At 42.0% G+C, this 25,583-nt stretch overlaps 1 protein-coding gene across 1 annotated transcript in view; it reads left to right on the top strand.

Moving 5' to 3' along the window:
• Positions 1 to 25,583, top strand: part of LOC124136473 (myotubularin-related protein 9-like) — a 225,149-nt gene that overhangs the window by 64,650 nt on the left and 134,916 nt on the right. Inside the window, exon 5 of the mRNA XM_046502392.2 lies at positions 14,497 to 14,625. Within this exon, the coding sequence (XP_046358348.1) occupies positions 14,497 to 14,625 (129 nt within the window). The remainder of the gene's footprint in view (positions 1 to 14,496; positions 14,626 to 25,583) is intronic.

Raw genomic sequence — 25,583 nt, 5'->3', positions numbered from 1 at the left:
GGTTGCAGTAAATGTATCTGTAGTGGCCAGTGTTCCTGCATAACTAGACAGTACTGGTAGTGGTCAAGGTTACAGTAAATGTATCTGTAGTGGCCAGTGTTCCTGCATAACTAGACAGTACTGGAAGTGGTCAAGGTTACAGTAAATGTATCTGTAGTGGCCAGTGTTCCTGCATAACTAGACAGTACTGGCAGTGGTCAAGGTAACAGTAAATGTATCTGTAGTGGCCAGTGTTCCTGCATAACTAGACAGTACAGGCAGAAGTCAAGGTTGCAGTAAATGTATCTGTACTGGCCAGTGTTCCTGCATAACTAGACAGTACTGGCAGTGGTCAAGGTTACAGTAAATGTATCTGTAGTGGCCAGTGTTCCTGCATAACTAGACAGTACTGGCAGTGGTCAAGGTTACAGTAAATGTATCTTGTAGTGGCCAGTGTTCCTTCATAACTAGACAGTACTGGCAGAAGTCAAGGTTACAGTAAATGTATCTGTAGTAGCCAGTGTTCCTTCATAACTAGACAGTACTGGCAGAAGTCAAGGTTACAGTAAATGTATCTGCAGTGGCCAGTGTTCCTGCATAACTAGACAGTACTTGCAGTGGTCAAGGTTACAGTAAATGTATCTGTAGTGGCCAGTGTTCCTGCATAACTAGACAGTACTGGCAGAAGTCAAGGTTACAGTAAATGTATCTTGTAGTGGCCAGTGGTCCTTCATAACTAGACAGTACTGGCAGAAGTCAAGGTTACAGTAAATGTATCTGTAGTGGCCAGTGTTCCTTCACAACTAGACAGTACTGGCAGAAGTCAAGGTTACAGTAAATGTATCTTGTAGTGGCCAGTGGTCCTTCATAACTAGACAGTACTGGCAGAAGTCAAGGTTACAGTAAATGTATCTGTAGTAGCCAGTGTTCCTTCATAACTAGACAGTACTGGCAGAAGTCAAGGTTACAGTAAATGTATCTGCAGTGGCCAGTGTTCCTTCATAACTAGACAGTACTGGCAGAAGTCAAGGTTACAGTAAATGTATCTTGTAGTGGCCAGTGTTCCTTCATAACTAGACAGTACTGGCAGAAGTCAAGGTTACAGTAAATGTATCTGTAGTGGCCAGTGTTCCTTCACAACTAGACAGTACTGGCATAAGTCAAGGTTACAGTAAATGTATCTGTACTGGCCACCCAGATAGCAGTCAGACGTTGGGTTAACATTGGGCCAACATTATCACTTACATTGGACAAGCGTTGGCTATCAACGTTGGCCCAATGTCATTTTGACCGCCGACCCAACGTTGGGTCAACGTTAGCTGCATGAACATTGTTGGGCCAACATTTCTTTGCCAATGTTGTAACAATGTTAACCCAGCAATATTTAGCCAACGTTGGCCAAACTTAGGGTCGCCAGTCAAAATAACGTTGGCCATACGTTAGATTATGCCTGTTTTATTCCTGACTACCTCCCAGGCAGCCTGTAATGTTTGTACCAATGTAGTTAAGACATCAGGTAACAAGCAATAGATTCTGCAAGCTGAATTCACTCTGAACTCTATCCATGAAAGAGCATGTCAATGAAATGCGCTCTCTTCTGGCAGGGTACCTCGGCATATATAGTTTGAAATATGGCCAAGAAAAAATCATATTTTTTTAATTACGTGTACAATTTGGTGATATAATATTTACTTTCCAAAACAATTTTCAAGACTATGTGCAAATGGTTCACAAATATTTCAACACTATTAAACGATATATGATTTTCCCACGAGTTTTCAAATAAAAACTATCAGACAATAAGCCCGGCAAAAATTGAAACATTTAATTTTTCTTGGCCTTACCCCATACATTCAGCATTGAAAGCAACACTGAGACAAGCAAAATAGTTCATGCATCAGATGTCCTATGATCCATTTCCTTGATCCATTAAAAAATATGATGACAGCAACAAAATGACAATAGAATTCTGGTTTAGGTGAACTTGGGCTGAGTGTTTGAGGAGCCTTTTGAGTCCTTAAATGAAGAGTCAGAAGAACTTATCACAGGGATGATCTTCAACTGTATCCATGGTCTCTCCTTGTGCCTTGGTAACAGAATAAAACAATGACACAAATATAATAAAATGACAAGGAAAGGGACCTATTTCTGGCATAAGAAAATGGTTGCCTTCCCCCAAATAATAATTTGATGTCTGAAAAAAAGTCTCAGCAGCGCTACCTCCACCCGTCCAAGTCATTAAACTGTTAAAACTGCTAAAACTGGGAAGGTGGCATGGACTGCAATACCATGATGCTCTTTGATCATACATAGGCAGACAAGCTATTAACACTGAAATGAACAAGGGTTACCTCAACTCATTCATTTTTCAAAGTTCAAAACATAAAAAAACATAATTTTCTCAGAAAATACACTTATCAAAATCAAACTTTCCACTGCACTTCTCCTATGGGCATAGAAACTACTCCAAATTGGAAAAGAATCCATGTATTGTTTTCAAGTTATAGGTCACACAAATGTTGAAAACATAAATCTTCATTCAAAACATGAAAGAAATCATATGTTTGCCGAAAATACACATATCAAAATTAAAATTTGCACTGCACCTCTTCTATTAGTATAGAAAGTGTTTCCAAAAAAGTTCTGGGTAGAATGTCTCAGGCAGGCAGTCAGCCAGAGTATCGTACACACACCAGCATGGTGTTAAACCAAAGCCCCCGACTGCACCATGCCCACTGTACCAAATTTATTGAAATAAGATAACAGCAATAAGAAAAATACATGTATAAACTTGATAAGACTATGTGCATTGTTTTATATCCAGGGATTAAGATTACCTTGTGCATTTTCTCCTAAACTAAGCCGGACACAGCAATCAGCTGTACACACGTTTTCTTGGAATCTACCGGTGATTTGGTCAAGACACACCCAATGATATAACTTTACAGTATTTTAAATGCAAGGATCGGCAAAAGTTGTATCTGAACCTATTTTTTTATCAGGAATAATATATTCCAATATCTTGTTAATTTAGATGCAGCTTTTACTAAACATATTTAAAATAATAATAACCCTAAGCGAAGCAGCTGATCGCTATTGCCGGGTATTATTTTTTACATGGAACCAGTCTGACCAGTCACCGTCAAGGCTCCCGTGCAAGTGATCGCATGATCGCGAGAATTACATGTTGACACAGAATCGTCCAACAAAAACAAATCTGACTTTTAACGAATCAAAGTATGGCATTTATGATATATGTATCCATTCTCTGTCAACTAAAGTTCGTTTCAAGGCGTCAATAGCGGTAATCTGACCGTGGTTGCTGTTAATAACGGTGAGTTGTGCGATCTTCTGATTGCTTCACACACGATTTCGCCGAAATTAATTAAAACAATATTAAAAGGAATTTTGAATAAAATTAATGAAATAAGTTACAAACAAAAGTCCAGATATACAAAAAACACTTTTTATAGCCAGACAGTGTAATTACATGAATAAGTTGCAAACTTCAGTATGGATTTGTTGACATGGTATTTCCGGTGTTATGTGCTCACAGTAATGTCTTTCCATGGGGGAAAAAACATCAAAACTCATTAATTCGTGTATAATGCGCACCCCCTTCTACAGAGCTGTGTTTTTTGGAAAAAAAGTGCGCACTATTCTCAAGAAAATACGGTAAGGCTTACTGATGAATTTATGCCAATTTGACTCTGAATTGGTCCCAATAAGCGCCCACCCCTTCTGTCTATTTTTAAGCCCCCTGGGCGCTTAATGGGTCGAATACGGTAATGCTAAATCATGTGTTGTCCTGTATCTCAACACATCTGCAACATGAAATGTGTGAAAGGTCAAGTGCAACCTTAGGTGTCGGGTACTGTACCCTTCTACCTTTGGTCACTCTCTCTGGTTAACCACTCTTTGGTCCTTGGGATGATGTAGCTCTCAAATCACAAGTCAACTTGGGTGCTCCAGTCCATTTATTGAAGACAGAAGTTATAGCAAATATACACAAGGTCCTCAGTTACCTTCTTGTGGCCTGTCTTACTTAAACACAACACATACCTAGGTGATGTATGAAGAGCCTGATAGCTTTTCTGATCAACGACTAACTTTACCACTTTTCTGACCCGGAATTCCAATCTACAGAGAGAACCGCTCTGTTCAGCCTTTAGCTTCCGAATCCCCGCACCACTCCCGGACAACTCACTAAATACTAATTTTTGCTCCTCCCACCGAAATAATATTTGACGTCATGTGAAATGAGTCTTAATGCTCACCTCCATATGAACCCCAATTTCCGTTCCAATCAGTTTTTCTATCAAGCCCTTCTTAACCAAACCTTCAGCTAATTTCCTAACTCATTGGTCAACCGATATACATGTACTCATAATAACATACTCATAATTCAACCTCTTTATGACAAAAACCTAACACTCTGTCAGAGTGGAAGGCACCGAAAAGATACTTAATCATGTTAATCAGACATTCCAATCAAGCAGTAGTACTAAAAAATATTCGATCATCTCAAGACTGACAATTTGTTCCATCCATTCATTTCCCCTCTGATACTTATATTGCAAGACTAGATTCTACTAATTTCATTTTACTAATGAAAAAGTTATCTCTATCACTAAGAGAAGCAAAATCAATAATCATTTACCCTGTGGGTGATGCCCTCACCCTGTACAGTCCCTTCTCTCATCTCCATCTATATTTTAAGTAAATATTAAACAAGTACCAAAATACCCTGGTTATACAATATCCTTCTATATTTTAAGTAAATATTAAATAAGTACCAAAATACCCTGCTTATACAATATCCATCTATATTTTAAGTAAATATTACCGTAAATAAGTACCAAAATACCCTGGTTATACAATATCCATCTATATTTTAAGTAAATATTAAATAAGTACCAAAATACCCTAGTAATACAATATCCATCTATATTTTAAGTAAATATTAAATAAGTAAGGGCTGCCTCGGTTGCCTAAGAGACCCTGGGGTCGAAGTGACCCGGGTTGACACCCTGGGGTCATGGAGACCCGGGTAAGATGACAATGTCATGGGGTCTTATGGACCCGGACTGTGTAGCTGTGAGAGGGATATGCCGGTCCTGGGGTCCGATGACCCGGACGATCCCTAGAGTTAAGCCTGTACTGGTCATGCTGACCGGACAGTACCGAAATAGCGTAAGTTCTTTGGGGGCCACAAGCCTTCCATGCTCAGAGTATGGAGTGGCTTATGACGCCGAGGCAGCCCCAGGAGATAAGGTATATACACAATATATATATATATATATAGGCGCCTGATAAAATGCCATGGAATGCATGCCAATACATTAGTACTAGCGAATCCACAAGAAACCACGTTCATGATGCTCATGAATACATGAAGCCATGAAAGACAGAAGGAGCTAAGGGGTGGCTGGAGGGTAACGCAGTTGAGTGGCTTGCGACAATGTAGAAAGTAACCTCGTGCGGGGCTGCAGGGTTAATAAAGGTAAACACTGTGACGTCATGTCCGTCTTACTGGGCATGCGCAGACTGTTTAGAAGTGCATTGTGGGATGTAATTACTGTAACATGATCCAGACGGCATAAAAAGCACATTCGGGTGACAGAGTTAAGAAATCGTGTTGAATATAAACGTAATGAGGTGATTGACCTGTAATTGGTATATTAAATATGAACGCGTAAGTACTGTTGTTGTTGCACAAACTAAAATATCCAATTACCATTTTGTGCCACAAACAACATGAAATGTAGTACATGGCAGGAAGTTTTATTACATACAGATATTTACATAAACATTTGGCACAACATGGGGGCTGCCTCGGTTGCCTAAGAGACCCTGGGGTCGAAGTGACCCGGGTTGACACCCTGGGGTCATGGAGACCCGGGTAAGATGACAATGTCATGGGGTCTTATGGACCCGGACTGTGTAGCTGTGAGAGGGATATGCCGGTCCTGGGGTCCGATGACCCGGACGATCCCTAGAGTTAAGCTAGTACTGGTCGTGCTGACCGGACAGTACCGAAATAGCGTAAGTTCTTTGGGGGCCACAAGCCTTCCATGCTCTGAGTATGGAGTGGCTTATGACGCCCAAACGAGGTTAGCAACCGAGAGCCCCCAAAGAATTAAGAATATAGGTAAATAACATGAATATGGTACTTAGTGATGGTGACACATAGCCTTGTGGGCTTGCCCTAAGGTGGAATCGGACGTTCTGATATGAGGTGATCCTTGATGTGAACGGTGGCCGCCGTGGTAGCTGCTCCTATCCGGAATGAGTGCCCGGAGTAATCGGCGGAGTTGTAGCCAGTCAACGTGAGGACCCTATCTAACCATGACAAAAACACAGTCCTGGATATTGGTAGATAGTCCCGATTGACGAACAGCGGATCCTGGTATGCCGCCCTGCACTGCGTTCTAATGGAATACAGTTTGGACAAGGCCGAGTAGGGACATGTCATAGTGTCAGTAGCGAATAAGGCAATGCTAACGCCTAGTCGGAAGGGATCAGTCTTAGACACTTTTAAGGTTATAACACATGTTCTTTTATGATGTACGATGTCGCTCATGGTTATGTTCCTACTGGGATCAAAGTTGGCTGAACATGTGAGTTCACCGCATCTCAAGAATCCGAAGAACGCTGTAAGACACATACATTCCATTACCAAATCGTTGAAAGGACCGAACACGCGATCCCTGAGCCGCTTGATGATGTTACGTAGCACATGGTAAGTGATGGGGAGTCTCTTCCTCCGCTCTGGTGTATGGGCCCGTTTGTATCCTCTGAGTAGAGTTTGAATCCGATTTAGGGCACCGGTTGAGACATCGTCAAACAGTGTCCTGATGCCCGCTTGTAGGTACGTAAATCTGATTCCCGCCAGATAAGTCTTCACGGTGTCATGTGAGAGTTTGAGGAAACCGAAGCAATGTGCAAGAAAGTACTGAAGGAAGGCGTCGTTAACTGGTGGCAGGCCGCTGCTGGCACCCAGTGTGTTGAACAAGCTGAACTTTAACATGAACTTTAGGTAGCACTGAAATCCTGTAGAATATGCTGTTCTTGTTTGTCGACTGATCGCAGCTGACCACAGGGTGTCCAGGTGACGGTTCAGGTCCACGTCACTTGTGAGCTGGGTGGGCAAGGCGTTGGATGGAGGTCTGCATGGGGCGCCAGGGCTCGGAATTTCCTGAACTGCAAACGGGAAAGAGCATCTGCAATGTTATTTTGTACACCTGGAACATGTTCAGCTAACACAATAAAGTTATTTATAGCTGCTTGCCATGTAAGGGTCCGCATCAGAGCCATAATGTCCATACATTTTGATCTACCCTTTTTGATAATACCCACAGTAGCTATATTGTCACAATGAAACAGTACTCTCTTCCGTGTCCAATGTCGTCCCCACAGAATGGCCGACACCACAATAGGATAAAGTTCCAACCAAGCAATTGATTGTGCTGAGTCTCGACTGTTTATAACGTCCTGAGGCCACGCCTGGGCGAACCATGCCCCATCAAAATATCCCCCGTGTCCTACACTTCCAGCTGCATCCGTATACAGATTGAGATCCGGAGCTGATGTGATATGGTCGTCATGGAAAAATGAGATGCCATTCCACTGGTCCAGAAATTTTTTCCACATGTGCATCTCTATCCGACATTGCTTAGATAGTCTGATATGGTGGTGCAACTTGACCACAGTGGCCGACAGTCGAATCAGATAAGATAGGAAGGATCTGCCTGGTACTACCACTCGACAAGCATAGTTTAAATGCCCTAACAAAGACAGCAACTCTCTTTTCGTACACTTAGTCCGAGTAGAAAATGATGTTAACATATCTGCTATCCTTTTCAACTTGTTCTCTGGTAAGCTCGCCGTCATCGAGACTGAGTCCAATATGATGCCAAGGTATTCTAAACAAGTTACAGGTCCATCAGTCTTGTGAACAGCGAGTGGAATTTGTAGTTTGTCGAACAAGGTTAAGATGGCATCCATAGTTGTGCTAGCTTCATAACCGGGAGGATCAATAGTCAGGAAATCATCTAACAGATGCAGAATGTTTTTAACGCCGTAGTTGTATTGCAATATCCAGCACACGGCTTGTGATAGGGTATCGAAAATCTTTGGACTGGATCTGCACCCGAACGCCAATCTAGTGTAGAAGTAGTACCTATCGTCCCATCGGAAACCAAAGAACGGCCAGTACCTGGGGTGCAGCGGAATCTGTTTGAATGCGTCGGTAATGTCCACCTTACACATTTGTGCACCATGTCCCAGTTGCTTAATAACTGCAATAGCATAGTCTATGGTCACATAAGAGAGTGAAGCAGATTCTTTACTAATGAGATCATTGATACTTGCGGTATGTTCCGAGTTATGTGGGGCTGACAGATCAAGGATTAGCCTCTTCTTGCCCGAGTACTTGCCCGTGGCAACTCCTAAGGGGTTAATTCTGTAAACAGGGTATGGAGCCCGCTGGAAAGGTCCGATAACGTACCCTTTATCGACTTCTGTTTGCACTGCCTTAGTCACAACTATTGGATCCAGTGTAGCACTATGATTGTTCTTACATTCTGTTGTGGACTGTGGAACATCCGACATTAAGGGGTCGAAGCCATGGTGCAAGCCGTTGACGAGATATGTAGCAAATGGAGGATGGGGATGAGAGTTAGTCAAGCTTGGTTGTCCTGTCTCGATTTGGGAGCCTTTGCACAATTCACCTGTCCGTGGTTTGGGGCATGACAATTGAGACATACATGAAGGTATGCACAGTTCACTATCGCACAGCCCTGGTGATTGAAATTATTGCAGACCTCCCTTCCGTTTGTCCTAACTCTAGGTCGTCCCCTGGTGTCGTTTTTGTCCATCGCCCCCATCCTGTCGGAGCTGACACTTCGGTCCGAGAACAGGGTAGGCCTAACTGTATCAGTATGTCGCTCAGGACACAAGTCTGTACCATGGGTGATGCTGTGGCAAATCGCACACGATCTGGAACGGCGCCCCGAAGAACACAGCCCGTACAGACGTGTGTCCCTCATATCCCAGCGAATGCTGCAACCTTGTTCTGCGTAGGACGCCACTCTGGCAGCAAATAACTTGTGGTAGTCATAGTGCGCAGAGCCCCCATACAACGTAGCCAGTTCGATGACAATTTGCTCGTGTCCGTCCAATTGTTTCCGTTTGGCGTTATTGATGTCACAAAGAATGTCCTTGTAAGGATGCTCATGAATACATGAAGCCATGAAAGACAGAAGGAGCTAAGGGGTGGCTGGAGGGTAACGCAGTTGAGTGGCTTGCGACAATGTAGAAAGTAACCTCGTGCGGGGCTGCAGGGTTAATAAAGGTAAACACTGTGACGTCATGTCCGTCTTACTGGGCATGCGCAGACTGTTTAGAAGTGCATTGTGGGATGTAATTACTGTAACATGATCCAGACGGCATAAAAAGCACATTCGGGTGACAGAGTTAAGAAATCGTGTTGAATATAAACGTAATGAGGTGATTGACCTGTAATTGGTATATTAAATATGAACGCGTAAGTACTGTTGTTGTTGCACAAACTAAAATATCCAATTACCATTTTGTGCCACAAACAACATGAAATGTAGTACATGGCAGGAAGTTTTATTACATACAGATATTTACATAAACATTTGGCACAACATGGGGGCTGCCTCGGTTGCCTAAGAGACCCTGGGGTCGAAGTGACCCGGGTTGACACCCTGGGGTCATGGAGACCCGGGTAAGATGACAATGTCATGGGGTCTTATGGACCCGGACTGTGTAGCTGTGAGAGGGATATGCCGGTCCTGGGGTCCGATGACCCGGACGATCCCTAGAGTTAAGCTAGTACTGGTCGTGCTGACCGGACAGTACCGAAATAGCGTAAGTTCTTTGGGGGCCACAAGCCTTCCATGCTCTGAGTATGGAGTGGCTTATGACGCCCAAACGAGGTTAGCAACCGAGAGCCCCCAAAGAATTAAGAATATAGGTAAATAACATGAATATGGTACTTAGTGATGGTGACACATAGCCTTGTGGGCTTGCCCTAAGGTGGAATCGGACGTTCTGATATGAGGTGATCCTTGATGTGAACGGTGGCCGCCGTGGTAGCTGCTCCTATCCGGAATGAGTGCCCGGAGTAATCGGCGGAGTTGTAGCCAGTCAACGTGAGGACCCTATCTAACCATGACAAAAACACAGTCCTGGATATTGGTAGATAGTCCCGATTGACGAACAGCGGATCCTGGTATGCCGCCCTGCACTGCGTTCTAATGGAATACAGTTTGGACAAGGCCGAGTAGGGACATGTCATAGTGTCAGTAGCGAATAAGGCAATGCTAACGCCTAGTCGGAAGGGATCAGTCTTAGACACTTTTAAGGTTATAACACATGTTCTTTTATGATGTACGATGTCGCTCATGGTTATGTTCCTACTGGGATCAAAGTTGGCTGAACATGTGAGTTCACCGCATCTCAAGAATCCGAAGAACGCTGTAAGACACATACATTCCATTACCAAATCGTTGAAAGGACCGAACACGCGATCCCTGAGCCGCTTGATGATGTTACGTAGCACATGGTAAGTGATGGGGAGTCTCTTCCTCCGCTCTGGTGTATGGGCCCGTTTGTATCCTCTGAGTAGAGTTTGAATCCGATTTAGGGCACCGGTTGAGACATCGTCAAACAGTGTCCTGATGCCCGCTTGTAGGTACGTAAATCTGATTCCCGCCAGATAAGTCTTCACGGTGTCATGTGAGAGTTTGAGGAAACCGAAGCAATGTGCAAGAAAGTACTGAAGGAAGGCGTCGTTAACTGGTGGCAGGCCGCTGCTGGCACCCAGTGTGTTGAACAAGCTGAACTTTAACATGAACTTTAGGTAGCACTGAAATCCTGTAGAATATGCTGTTCTTGTTTGTCGACTGATCGCAGCTGACCACAGGGTGTCCAGGTGACGGTTCAGGTCCACGTCACTTGTGAGCTGGGTGGGCAAGGCGTTGGATGGAGGTCTGCATGGGGCGCCAGGGCTCGGAATTTCCTGAACTGCAAACGGGAAAGAGCATCTGCAATGTTATTTTGTACACCTGGAACATGTTCAGCTAACACAATAAAGTTATTTATAGCTGCTTGCCATGTAAGGGTCCGCATCAGAGCCATAATGTCCATACATTTTGATCTACCCTTTTTGATAATACCCACAGTAGCTATATTGTCACAATGAAACAGTACTCTCTTCCGTGTCCAATGTCGTCCCCACAGAATGGCCGACACCACAATAGGATAAAGTTCCAACCAAGCAATTGATTGTGCTGAGTCTCGACTGTTTATAACGTCCTGAGGCCACGCCTGGGCGAACCATGCCCCATCAAAATATCCCCCGTGTCCTACACTTCCAGCTGCATCCGTATACAGATTGAGATCCGGAGCTGATGTGATATGGTCGTCATGGAAAAATGAGATGCCATTCCACTGGTCCAGAAATTTTTTCCACATGTGCATCTCTATCCGACATTGCTTAGATAGTCTGATATGGTGGTGCAACTTGACCACAGTGGCCGACAGTCGAATCAGATAAGATAGGAAGGATCTGCCTGGTACTACCACTCGACAAGCATAGTTTAAATGCCCTAACAAAGACAGCAACTCTCTTTTCGTACACTTAGTCCGAGTAGAAAATGATGTTAACATATCTGCTATCCTTTTCAACTTGTTCTCTGGTAAGCTCGCCGTCATCGAGACTGAGTCCAATATGATGCCAAGGTATTCTAAACAAGTTACAGGTCCATCAGTCTTGTGAACAGCGAGTGGAATTTGTAGTTTGTCGAACAAGGTTAAGATGGCATCCATAGTTGTGCTAGCTTCATAACCGGGAGGATCAATAGTCAGGAAATCATCTAACAGATGCAGAATGTTTTTAACGCCGTAGTTGTATTGCAATATCCAGCACACGGCTTGTGATAGGGTATCGAAAATCTTTGGACTGGATCTGCACCCGAACGCCAATCTAGTGTAGAAGTAGTACCTATCGTCCCATCGGAAACCAAAGAACGGCCAGTACCTGGGGTGCAGCGGAATCTGTTTGAATGCGTCGGTAATGTCCACCTTACACATTTGTGCACCATGTCCCAGTTGCTTAATAACTGCAATAGCATAGTCTATGGTCACATAAGAGAGTGAAGCAGATTCTTTACTAATGAGATCATTGATACTTGCGGTATGTTCCGAGTTATGTGGGGCTGACAGATCAAGGATTAGCCTCTTCTTGCCCGAGTACTTGCCCGTGGCAACTCCTAAGGGGTTAATTCTGTAAACAGGGTATGGAGCCCGCTGGAAAGGTCCGATAACGTACTCTTTATCGACTTCTGTTTGCACTGCCTTAGTCACAACTATTGGATCCAGTGTAGCACTATGATTGTTCTTACATTCTGTTGTGGACTGTGGAACATCCGACATTAAGGGGTCGAAGCCATGGTGCAAGCCGTTGACGAGATATGTAGCAAATGGAGGATGGGGATGAGAGTTAGTCAAGCTTGGTTGTCCTGTCTCGATTTGGGAGCCTTTGCACAATTCACCTGTCCGTGGTTTGGGGCATGACAATTGAGACATACATGAAGGTATGCACAGTTCACTATCGCACAGCCCTGGTGATTGAAATTATTGCAGACCTCCCTTCCGTTTGTCCTAACTCTAGGTCGTCCCCTGGTGTCGTTTTTGTCCATCGCCCCCATCCTGTCGGAGCTGACACTTCGGTCCGAGAACAGGGTAGGCCTAACTGTATCAGTATGTCGCTCAGGACACAAGTCTGTACCATGGGTGATGCTGTGGCAAATCGCACACGATCTGGAACGGCGCCCCGAAGAACACAGCCCGTACAGACGTGTGTCCCTCATATCCCAGCGAATGCTGCAACCTTGTTCTGCGTAGGACGCCACTCTGGCAGCAAATAACTTGTGGTAGTCATAGTGCGCAGAGCCCCCATACAACGTAGCCAGTTCGATGACAATTTGCTCGTGTCCGTCCAATTGTTTCCGTTTGGCGTTATTGATGTCACAAAGAATGTCCTTGTAAATGCCAAAGGCCTGTATGAATTCTGCTAGTGTAAGAGTGCGATTTAGCCCAGCATCCTCCTTTAAATGATATACATTGCCATCATATTCGGCCATTCTAGCGTCTAGAGTGTCTTGATTAGGTATCAATAACAAGACCAGGTTACAGTACTTGCCGTCTTTAATCTTCTTCTTGAGCGCTGGCGCGACTGTGTGGATGTGGGGCAACGAATCCGACGGCACATCATGGCTGAGGTGGTCCGGTAGGCTTGTAGCTGCGTACTCGGTGGGCACTGTGTTATGGCTGGTCATGTTCGCTATCATGTGTTTTAGCTCTGCAAGTTCGCGTTGTAGACTGGCAACACTAACAGGTGACACGGAATTGGTACCATCGTCCCCGAAGTCCGATACGACACTGTAGGGTAGCGTTGTTTGCGTAGCTGGGCCACGGTCAGATACGGTTGACTGCTGATTCTCCCTGTAGTACGACTGGCACTGGCAGCAGTGGCGCGGGGTTCGAGGCTATCCGGGTTTTCTTCAGGCTGTGTGGAGTCGAGAACATTAACCCGATTGCGCTGACTTCTGGCTCGTCTATGTCTCCTCTCCGCCATAATTAGTCTTGGTTAGCTGAGTATCGCGAAACCCGAGATCGGATGGCTTGACTTGACTTGTGATTTAGCACCGAAGCATATGAGAGTAACGCAGTTGAGTGGCTTGCGACAATGTAGAAAGTAGCCTCGTGCGGGGCTGCAGGGTTAATAAAGGTAAACACTGTGACGTCATGTCCGTCTTACTGGGCATGCGCAGACTGTTTAGAAGTGCATTGTGGGATGTAATTACTGTAACATGATCCAGACGGCATAAAAAGCACATTCGGGTGACAGAGTTAAGAAATCGTGTTGAATATAAACGTAATGAGGTGATTGACCTGTAATTGGTATATTAAATATGAACGCGTAAGTACTGTTGTTGTTGCACAAACTAAAATATCCAATTACCATAAGTACCAAAATACCCTGGTTATACGATATCCATCTATATTTTAAGTAAATATTAAATAAGTACCAAAATACCCTGGTTATACAATATCCATCTATATTTTAAGTAAATATTAAATAAGTACCAAAATACCCTGCTTATACAATATCCATCTATATTTTAAGTAAATATATAATAAGTACCAAAATACCCTGCTTATACAATATCCATCTATATTTTAAGTAAATATTAAATAAGTACCAAAATACCCTGGTTATACAAGATCAAATTGGAGGTTATGGAGAATGATGGCTGTGTCATGTATTACCACTAGGTAGATAATGTTGCAACTGTGCTTGTCAAATCCTGATAATTGGTGTTTGTCGTCACTTAAGAAGTTAAGGAACATTACGTGAATGCACAATCTGACTATGAGAACATGGTTACATATACACCATGTCTGTTTACTTTGTTGTTGCAGGTGTGCTCATCCTACCCACAGGCATTGATTGTTCCCAAATCAGTGGATGATGAAACTGTCTCTAAGGCAGCAACCTTCCGTCAGTATGGCAGATTCCCAGTATTGAGCTATTATCATAAAGACAGCAAGGTAATGTGGCAGGTCATGTGCTTCCATGAAACAAAGTCACCATATCTTTGCACCAGTGAAGATCTGGGTTAAAATTCACAGCGAGAGAAACTAACAGTTTTAGTCCACTATTCCTTTTAATGATAACATGTAGTAAAACCATTAGAAAGGGCAAATTTCTACTAGATCTTATGATCCCTAACTATTGGGTAGTTTGGCAAGGACAATAGGACGAGTGCCAGTTTCTAACACTGGTCTCCAGCAACCTGTGCTTGTCATAATTTAAGAAGCGACTATGCTTGTTGCATGAGGCGACTACTGGGTAATGGAATCAAGTGGTCAGACCACTGACTTGGATGATGCATGTCATTGTATCCCGATTACGTAGATCGATGCTAGTAATGTCAATTACTGGATTGTCTGGTCCAGACTCAATTATTTGCAGACCACCATCATGAAGCTGGAATATGCTGAGTGTGGTGTTAAACAACAAACAATACAAACCAAGCCCTTGAGTTGTGAGAGGTTATTGCCAACTATACAATAGTCATTGCGAGTATGTTGTTTGTCTGAACAAATAATTTGGGCATTTTAGATATTTATTAGCTCAAATGGGGGAAGATCAGTAGAGTCTATACAATGGCACAGTGTCATTAATTTGTCATCAGCCAAGATTCATCAGACTAAAAGTCAAGTGGACTTGGCATGTTGTCTGTCCTCTGTCCATCCGTCTGTTGTTAACATTTGCAATTTCGGCATCTCCTCTGAAACTACAATTGTGATGCGATTTTTTAACATTTGCTGCCATGTATCTTTTTGCAATACCTCAGCTATTTCTGTGTGTATCATACTGAACTTTGACATGCAGCAAGTATGTGTTTTTTTGATAACATATGATATGGTTTGTGTATATTTTTGTTTTCATCCAGTTATAACCTTTAATTTTGTTATTTTCTAGTGTTGCTGCATTTTTTTGTCTCTACAAGGCATGTGGAGCTGAAAGTTTGTGTGAAAGTGATCATAGATCTTATCTAAATTGTTGTTTTCAATATCAAATCAAGGAATAATTTTAGTATTCCAGTGTTCATCTCAAATGGTCCCTTGTTAGGAGTTAGACGAAACATGAACTTATGTTATTTTCAGGACCCTGATCCATCGGTGCTTATATACATCATAAAAAGTTGTGGAGTTCTTTCTAAAACTCAACCATATGAAAACAATATCAACTGTTGATTAATTATGTAAATACCTTCCAGGCCAAGCATATATATATCAGATTATCAAGAGATATATCAGATTGCAAAGAGTATAATTCCTTTGAATACCCATCTTGTATAACATCATAGCCATAAATACCTGTTTGGGCTGTCATCACACATATAAAATCTTTAGATTTAGAACAGACATCCTCTTCTTATGAGAGAACCAACCCCCAATCCAAGGCCAATGCAACTGCACATCTACTCATTTCTAAAATTAATTTGAAATATTTTTTCTCAAAACGTGTTTGTTGTTGATTCTCTCAGCTATTCTGCTGGTCATGAAATGCCATCAGTTGAACAATCGATATATCCAGCTTGGGAATGAAAATTTTAAAACTACCCACCTGAAATTAATTTATTAACATTTTCTAAAGACAATATATGCAAATGTCTCAAAAGTTACTTATGGTTTTTAATTAATTGTCATTTTTAGAAGTAGTGAGTCAAAATTTAACGTCGCATCAGCATTATTTCAGCCATATAGTGACTTTTTAGAAGTAACATAACTTCACGTAACACCACTGCCACGGGCTAAGTTGCATAGCCTATCACATGACCAGACTTTTCTCTCATTTTTAAACAAACGCTAAAATCAGAACAGTCTAGGGCTTTGCATATTGTTTTGCATAACTATATAGATATGCTACTAAAACTATGAGACTGTGAGGTGCATGACAAAATATATTTATTCATCAAAGTGATCGTAACTCTTGCACTCTGTGTGGCTTCGATGACAGCATGTGATGTAAACAAAGGAAAACTACGCAAATCGAAATAGGTTTTCACATTTTTGACATATTTTCTCATTGAAAGTTAACCGTGACATATGTTATCTAGATGTGTGGACTCGCCAAAAATGAAACAGAATAAAATATTGTCATTGTTGCTGTGAATAATGTGATTTGGCGCGGTCACGGTATGTGGCTAAGCGGACCCTATGGAAGGGGGTAAACAGAAGTTGTAAGTATCGGAGGGACACACGATTTGGCTGAAATTTAGGTGAACATTATTGAATGAAATTTTCAATAAAATCAATAAAATAGATATATAGTGAACACATTTTTATTACCAGATAGTGTAACAAAAGGATTAACTTGCGTAATTATCCCCCGCCGCGCGAAAGCGCGAAGCGGGGGATATAGTATTCACGAACTATGGTGTATATACAGACACCGCAGACACCAGTCGGTTTTGGTGACCTTGACCCCATTTTCAAGGTCACAGCGGGCAAATCTGCTTTTGGAGTTGGAAAACGGTGTTGCCGCGATATCTCAAGAACTAAACACTGGATTGTCTTCATATTTGGAACTATAGTGTATATACAGACTCCGCAGACACCAGTCGGTTTTGGTGACCTTGATCCCATTTTCAAGGTCACAGCAGGCAAATCTGCTTTTAGAGTTGGAAAACGGTGTTGCCGCGATATCTCAAGAACTAAACCTCTCGATTGTCTTCATATTTTGAACTATGGTGTATATACAGACACCGCAGACACCAGTCGGTTTTGGTGACCTTGACCCCATTTTCAAGGTCACAGCAGGCAAATCTGCTTTTGGAGTTAGAAAACGGTGTTGCCGCGATATCTCAAGAACTAATCGCTGGATTGTCTTCATATTTGGAACTATAGTGTATATACAGACACCGCATACACCTGTCAGATTTGGTGACCTTGACCCCATTTTCAAGGTCACAGCAGGCAAATCTGTTTTTGGAGTTGGAAAACGGTGTTGCCACAATATCTCAAGAACTAATCGCTGGATTGTCTTCATATTTGGTACTATGGTGTATATGGCGGGGGATATTTCGTCACTCTGTGACAAATACTTGTTCAATATGGATTGTTGATATGCTATTTCCGATGAAGGATCAGAAATGATACAATAGAAACGTCTGTGCGTATTATACACGAGAGATATTTTTTTTGCAGGATTTAATTGCCTATGATTACGGGTGCGTATTGTACACAAAGAAATACAGTAATCTCTAAAGCCATGAAAGGGGGTTCCCCACCCAAAGCATTCTCCTGTCCTTTAATTGCAATATTCTTGGTCATACAGCAGTACACAGTATAAATGTACTTTGCTTAAATTGTACAAATATCTTGGATATACTTCACGTAATCGTCTTTGCATGTCTTGCGAGTCAATCCAAATATCCTCAAGATAATCGTGTTGTTTATCTTGGCCAGGGGCCATCTTGTGGACATTGACTTTCCAACTGAGACTGATTTTTAAAATGTCGCTTGTGAGTTTCGTGAATGTCCGATGCGATAAGATACTGAGTTATCTGATGTATTTCACCCTGCAGATCTTTTCAAGGTGCAACAGTTTCAAATCATGTTTTAATTGTTCACACTCTTCTTGTTATGTGGGAAAGATGGCAGTTAGGCCATCACTGTCGCACACTGCCTGGTCATTTTGCTGCCAAACATTCCCATCAGTCACAAAGTCATTTGCAAACTAGCCATTTTTTTTTAATCCAAAGCTGGCGAGTTGGTGTCATACTTGAAATGAAATGGTGGAGCCACCTATCTGTAAGATAAGGGAGGTAACTAATATTTCCAATATGAAACAAGAGAGGCAACTCGTGGTGCACAGCCAGAGATTCCTGTCATCAATATTTTAACTGGTAAAAATGTCAAACATATCAACATAGATTTAACTGAATCAATATCCGGACATTTTTTAGTCTGGTTTCAACCACCCTTTCCACACTTCATAAAATATAATTCTCTTCATAGGTTTAGAGATTATTTTCTATTTTGACTGAATTTGCTAAAGTGATGTGGTATAGACTTGTGATTTACTAAATGGTAAAAGTGTCAACAAGGAAATGTCACAAGTCCTTTTTGAATTTTGCTAGTCTCGGACAAGCAGAAATTTATTTATTTAGACCCTGCTTGGATAAGCCATGCGAAGGTTTTGGTCAAGATTTGTCAAAAGTCTAGATCCCAAAGAATAGACAGTGATAGGCCTGCTTTTGTTTTTGCATTATCTTTAGCATACTGAAAAATTCGGACACTTTATGTGGTTGTTTGTCACCTTTATGGGGTTTTGAGCCGGAAGTTTGATGAAATTTTTAGGCATCAAAATTGAAAGTAACGACTGGAAAGACATTTCAGGCAAACTTATCAATGTCCAAAACAGGCAATTAAGGCTCTGAATTGAAACCTTGTCTGAAGGAATTGTAACTGTTGTATATTACAGTAGTTAATACTCTCTTATAGGGCAGTTATAAAGGTAATAAACACTGTTTTGTCATTTTAGTTACTTATTTCAAACTAGTCATGTCAGTTTGACCTTGATATTGTGCAGAACATATTTGAATAACAGTATTGACATCAACTTGGGTGGTTGTCTTTGCCAACATTTTAAACTGTCATTTGCACATCCAGGTTTAGCTACAGTTGACGTGGCACTGTTTTAATCCTTTGAAATGCTAGAGTGAAATTATCCTAAACTTTTTAACTTATCCTGCATTATTCCTTAATGCAGTTACTGCGTGTTCTTGACAGAAAAAGAGCTCGTGAGAGGTTTGCTGAAGAAGAAGTTGTTCCAACTGGTTGTGCAGCTAACACTATCACACAGCTCCCATGTGACCCCGGAAGTGGTGACATCACTGAACAGCACATTGCTGCTGTCACAAGTCCCGAGACGAGACCTTTTTTTGCGCCTCAGCATAGCTACGTGAATTCTTTGAGTGTTTTCTACTCGATTGTCATTTTGTGAATTTTTACTTATCCTGCATTACTCCTTATAGCATATTACTGCTTGTTCTTGACAGAGAAAAGAGCTTGCTTGAAGAAGTTGTTCCAACCAGCTGAGAGGCAAACCCTATCATGCAGCTCCCACGTGACCAAAGGAAGTGACATCACAGATCCTCACATTACTCTTGTGACCTGATGAATGAACACCTGTGTTTGATCTGTTGCATAAACTTGTTCAAACCCTTATGTTTTGCTCCTTGAGTTAATGTTCATTGTCTTTGTGTTGTGCATATGGTTTGCATCTTGTACATTCTATGTTTGTAACATGTGCATAACTTTTTTTGACACCTGTTGGCGTTTTCTTCTGAAAGAAAACAATGGAAAATTCCAGGTGTCTCATTGTTTCAAGTAGCCATATTGAGACCTCTCAACCCTCCTGCATTTTGCGGGAGACTCATGCAATTTGATGAAATCTCCCAGTCTCCCTCATGATGGACTATTTCTCCCACAAAACAGAATTCTTCATTATTTTAACATTTGTCTCCATTGTCTCTTGAGTAAAAACAAAGAACGGGAAGTTTACGCCTTTGTCTAGTAATGAACTGGTAATTAAATTCATATGATGAACGATTGAACAATATAAACTGTAAAGAAAACTCGGATAGTCCTAACGGGTGCCTGAAGGGTTGAACTTTAAGTAAATAATCAGCCAAGTATTCATCACTTCCTGAAATTAACTGTTGTCTCCATGTTCTTAGTGTGTTTATTCTTCCATGATTTAAGAACGTAGATACATATGGCCGGTCTAGTTATACATGACTTTATTGCTTATCAGACAGACATCGTGACTTGTATGCACAGAAATATCAACACATAGAAATTTATCAAATTTCGCGAGAATGTATCATGTGATTATTTTACAGGATTTGATTGGCTAATAGTTTGCTAGCGTCCCAGATTGGCAATCTAATTTGCAAACAACAGTACTAGTCAGCCAATGAGATAAATACACGTCAAGGTCAGAAAGGTCAACAATGAAACGAGACTCATTTCATTAAAAAAATGTAGTACAACGTAATAGTACTTCCAAATATGGCATACATTTCTTGGAATGGAGAAACGTGAACATTTCTAGGAAATTTAAGAAGTGAAGTAATGGGACTGTCAACAGACTACCGCGGACAGAAAAAACCAGTTTATCTTATTGAAATTAGGGGCGATCATGTTGCGTCAGGATAAATGCACTTGATATTTCTTTGCCATATTTTGTAACCAAAATTGCGCCAAATACTCACAAAACCTGCATTATAACGAAGCTTGACAACTGGTCAGATTGAACACTTTGTCAACTGGTCAAGCTACCGATCATTATATTTCAATATCTGTTTGCGTTTATCTGAGATGATCTTTGAACGAAAGTGATATGGGTAGATTGTGCTTGGTTTATTCTTGGAGGAGGAAAATGTAAACGGAAATTTACCTGTACTTATAAGAAACTTATTAATTATTTATTGTTTTAAAATATTTCGTTTTCTTAATAACATTAAAAAAAATAAAAGTTGGAAATGATCTTATCTTGACTATTTTAAAAATCTCCCCCTTTGGAGGCATATCTCCCCCATTTTAAAGTCAAATCTCCCACATTGTCATGATGAGGGGTTGACAGGTCTGCATATTGAATATTTTACGTGGCCATTGTTGTTCCTTTGCAAGTATTTTTTCTTCCTTTTGTATGTTGTCTGACATTTGTCATAATAATTGTTTCATAAACCCGAGGGGGCACGGGTGGCCCACTCATCTAAGGCGCCACAATTCGCTGTGCAGAGTTGCGTCCCTTGGGCACGCCAGAAACCTATGATTGTGGGTTCGAATCCCGGTTCACCCAATTATGTTTCTAGGTTTGTCAGCACCATACCCGTGCTCGTGGGTTTCACCGAAGTGGTAAACGTCTGAGACCTGCATCACTTCGGGCTTTCCTTTCACATTAAGCTGACACGTCGCGATATAACTGGAATACTGTTAAAAGCGGCGTTAAACCCAACTCACTCACACACTCACTCATAAACCAGAGCAGTGGGAAAAACAAATTACAGCATACATAATTGGGTGGGGATGCATTGTGATTTTACACTGCTTCATTGCAGAATTCATGCCCTCTTGCACAATGTGCCAGCGTAATATGTCGGCATGGGATCCCCATCCCCTGTGGCTTAATTGTACATCTCAATGCCACCAGGGTTCTCGATGTAAAGACTGTCTCCCACTTTCCCCCACAGCTTTCAGACAATACCTCCTTGTGTCAAGAAAATTGAGATCGCAACAGGCCAGGAAACACCGGCGCAAGACATTCCCGAGAATTCGCCCACACGGCTATCTCAGACGACAGCTCCCCGGCCTCCACTACTACCATGATGTTGGGCCCCACGGTCTCAGTCTCCACCCAGAGCACCCTGACGACCACTACTAGGTCTATCTTTACGGCAGTGGCCACCACCATGACGCCTGGCATGGCGCTCTCCTATGAAACAGCGCCTATACAGTCCGCCGGACAGACGCAAGGCTTCCAACAGGCGCCCCTGCCTACGGCACAGACGCTTATGATAGACACCTCTTTCCTCGAGCACATCCAGTACATCCAGTACTTACAGGCCATGCAGACACTGGCGCCTGTTACCCCAGCGCCAATACAGATGCCTCTACAAGCGCCACCCATAGCGCCTCTGCAAATGCCTCTTCTAGCCCTATACAGACAGCACCTATCCATCAAACAGCACCCATACTGACGGCCGAGCCCTTGCCAGCACATCATCAGACGCCTATACAGATGCTATCTGTCCCATCAGTCATTGATGTCCGATGTCCCATCTACCTTTTGTTACTCCTTGGACTCTGCTTCCCCAAGTATGTCTTCACGTCGTAGTGACAGTTGGTCGTTTTTTCGGGGTCCCTGATCTAGGAGCTGCTCCCCTGTACACAGACGCTCTAGTGGTTACCCTTGTTATGACGACACCCCCAGGGATGGCGAGTCCCACCTTGGACTAGACCAGGCTGCAGACTGGTTAGTTGATGGACTCAAGACAGTCGTTCCCTCTCCTGGCCTAGAGGTCGATAGCAAGACAGCCATCCGCTCGGACCCTACCTCGCTCCCGCAGGACCTGCTGATCAAGGGCATGATCTTGGCCCTGGATGATGACTTGAGCAAACTTACTCTGAATCTGTCCTTCAGACCCCCACACTATAAACGAGGCGACTACCCGGTCCACTCTCTCCAGGTGGCGGACTACGCTCGTGCTTTAGACGCGGATCTGCACCGGATGACTGGGTCCAAACGTTCCACCTCAGTACGAGTTCTGACAATGAATTAGCCTACGTGGAGCCTGAGATTTGGCACACTCTCAAGCCACTCTCATGGCGTCCCCCTCCAGAGCCATTTTCCATGACTTGTAGGTTAATCCTCAAAGGATAGACCATCAAGGAAGGAAAGGTAATGTTCCTCCGTTGCAGCCAAGTAACCATGTCTCCTTAACGGTTATTAGAGGTTGGAGTCTTGCTTTCTGGATCCTGCACACAATGATACGGTGTATTGTCCATGACAATGAGAGACTTGGTAGGCAAAGCAGGGACTAATTTATCTTTCACCCACTCCAGAAATACATTGCCGTTCATTTCTGTGTGGTAGTCCCTGTTGTCTTTGTTGGCCTTGGCTCTAAAGACGAGGTCACAGTCTGGGAGAAAACCCTGACTAGCAGAACCAGCATGGAGAACTACGAGTCTTTCACCCTTTCCCATTGGTAACTTTCTACCAGACTCCTTACAGTCACCACTGGGTACCCTCTGACTGCTGGCTGTGTGTGACGCATTTACCCATGTCTCATCTAAGAAGGCGGCTCATATCCTTCTTCACATTTCTGCTTGATGGTACGAAGGTAATGATTTCGGAGACGAACAATGTCAGACCGTTCACACAACACAGCCCTATTTTCTCCAGTTATCTTTTTGTATTTGTAACCAAATGTATGCAACAGCTGCCATAGTTTGTACTTTGTAACACGTAAATCATGGTCAGTGTCAAGGTGTTTCTTCAAAATTCTTAGGGACAGGTACTTATTTTCTGAGTGCAGTTTAACAATTGCACGTCTGACTTGATCCCTCTTAAAACTGTCTAATTTATCAACCTTGCGTGGTTTTGACATGTTCCCTACCTCCTTGGCCTGACTATTTGTATCTCGTTGACTAACAACATTTTTAAGTTTCTGAGGGGACATACCAAGAGCTTTTGAACCTCGTTTCAAGAATTTAATAATTGCATAAAAAGGCTTTGCTCTTTCTGCTTCACTTCTAAAGAAATCATACACATTCAACATCAACTGTTTAACATCTGCTGAGTAGGGCATCTTGTCATTGAATGAACACGGTCACTGTGTAGCACGTGCAGACCGTGCTTGAGCTGTTCCTTCCACGGTTTGTCCCCCTACGTGTCATGTACACATTTCTATACAAAATTACATGATAGTTTCTTAAAGAACTTCATCCATCATGGGTCTTAAAATAAACAAAATTCAGGTTTTGTTGGGTACAGGGTATTCATGGTCAAGTACCGTATTGATGTTTCATACACTTTTCTGGATTTCGAGTTATTTTGCAATTCATCGTTCTCATTTGGAGTCAAACGGACTGTAATAACACTGATGATTATAATAAGCCTGGATCTGGTAACAATTGTGATAAGAGTTGCTCAAATTTGTCATGGAACATTGAAGGTCTTCGTAAGAAGTTAGAGGACAATGAATTCATTGAATATATTAGAAGCTTTGATATTGTTATTTTACTAGAAACTTTCCTTGATAAAACTGTTGATGCTCCTGAACTAAATGATTATGATATTTACTTTGCCAAAGCTCATAAAATTGCAAATTATGGTAGACTGTGAGGTGGGGTATATATGTATGTGAAGAAAGCTTTATCTTCTTATTGCGTTCAATCCCCTTGTCTTTTGATAATGCCATTTGCATAAAATTATCTAAATGCCTATTCGGTTGTGATAAAGATGTTCTTTTATTTGGAATGTACATACCGCCATATGGATCAAACAACTATGATACCTCAGGAAAAAGAACAAGTTTTGAACAACTGGAACAGTGGTTGATTGAACATTCATCTGAACTGTTTGATTTTCACGTACTGATATGTGGTGATTTAAATGCACGTACTGGTAATAACAATAATCCCCCTGATAATAATCCCATGTAATGATGAGGAAACAAGTGGATTCCCCGAGGAGGAACCTGTGCATGTCAGGGAGAGATCTTCAAAGGATACATTTATGAATAGATTTGGTAAAATGTTGTTAGATTTTTGCTTCGCATTCAACATGTATGTCTTAAATGGGAGGGTCAAGGGGGATGAGCAGGGTGAAGTTACTTATGTATCTGAGCAAGTTTGTAGTGTTGTTGATTATTTTATTGCCTCTCCTGCTCTTTTTGAATACTTCACTCGCTTCATTGTCGAACAGAGGCTAGATTCAAAACATATGCCCTTGTTGCTATATTTTAATAGGCCACCCATTAGTACTTTAGAAGTGGATGATTCAACAGAATGTAGATCATCTTTGCTAGATGCTGCAAGTTGTATGAAAAAAACAGTTTACCCTAAAAATGTTAGAAATGGATTTTACAGTTATGAGTGTAGGATAGCTAAGCGTAAAGCTAAGAAATATCTTAGACTATTTCGGAGATATAAATCAAACTTATTCAGAATACAATACTGTACTTTGAGGAATAGATATAAATTTGTCTGCCGAAAGTCAAAATTTGAATTTAAGACAAAGACTGTGAAGGCGTTGACAGCAGTTATATCCAATCAAAAACAGTTTTGGAAACTTCTCCGAGGTATATCTAAGCCGTGTAGTAAACAAAATTATATAAGCAGTGATGCTTGGTTTAACCATTTTAGCAATGTGTTCAATGCTGATATCTTATGTGATCAGAATGTCTCCTCATCGAATGTAGACA

Source organism: Haliotis rufescens, unplaced genomic scaffold, assembly GCF_023055435.1.
Source record: "Haliotis rufescens isolate VD_foot unplaced genomic scaffold, xgHalRufe1.0.p SCAF_1, whole genome shotgun sequence".
Taxonomy (NCBI): Eukaryota; Metazoa; Mollusca; class Gastropoda; order Lepetellida; family Haliotidae; genus Haliotis; species Haliotis rufescens.
This window is presented reverse-complemented; position numbering and strand designations above follow the sequence as displayed.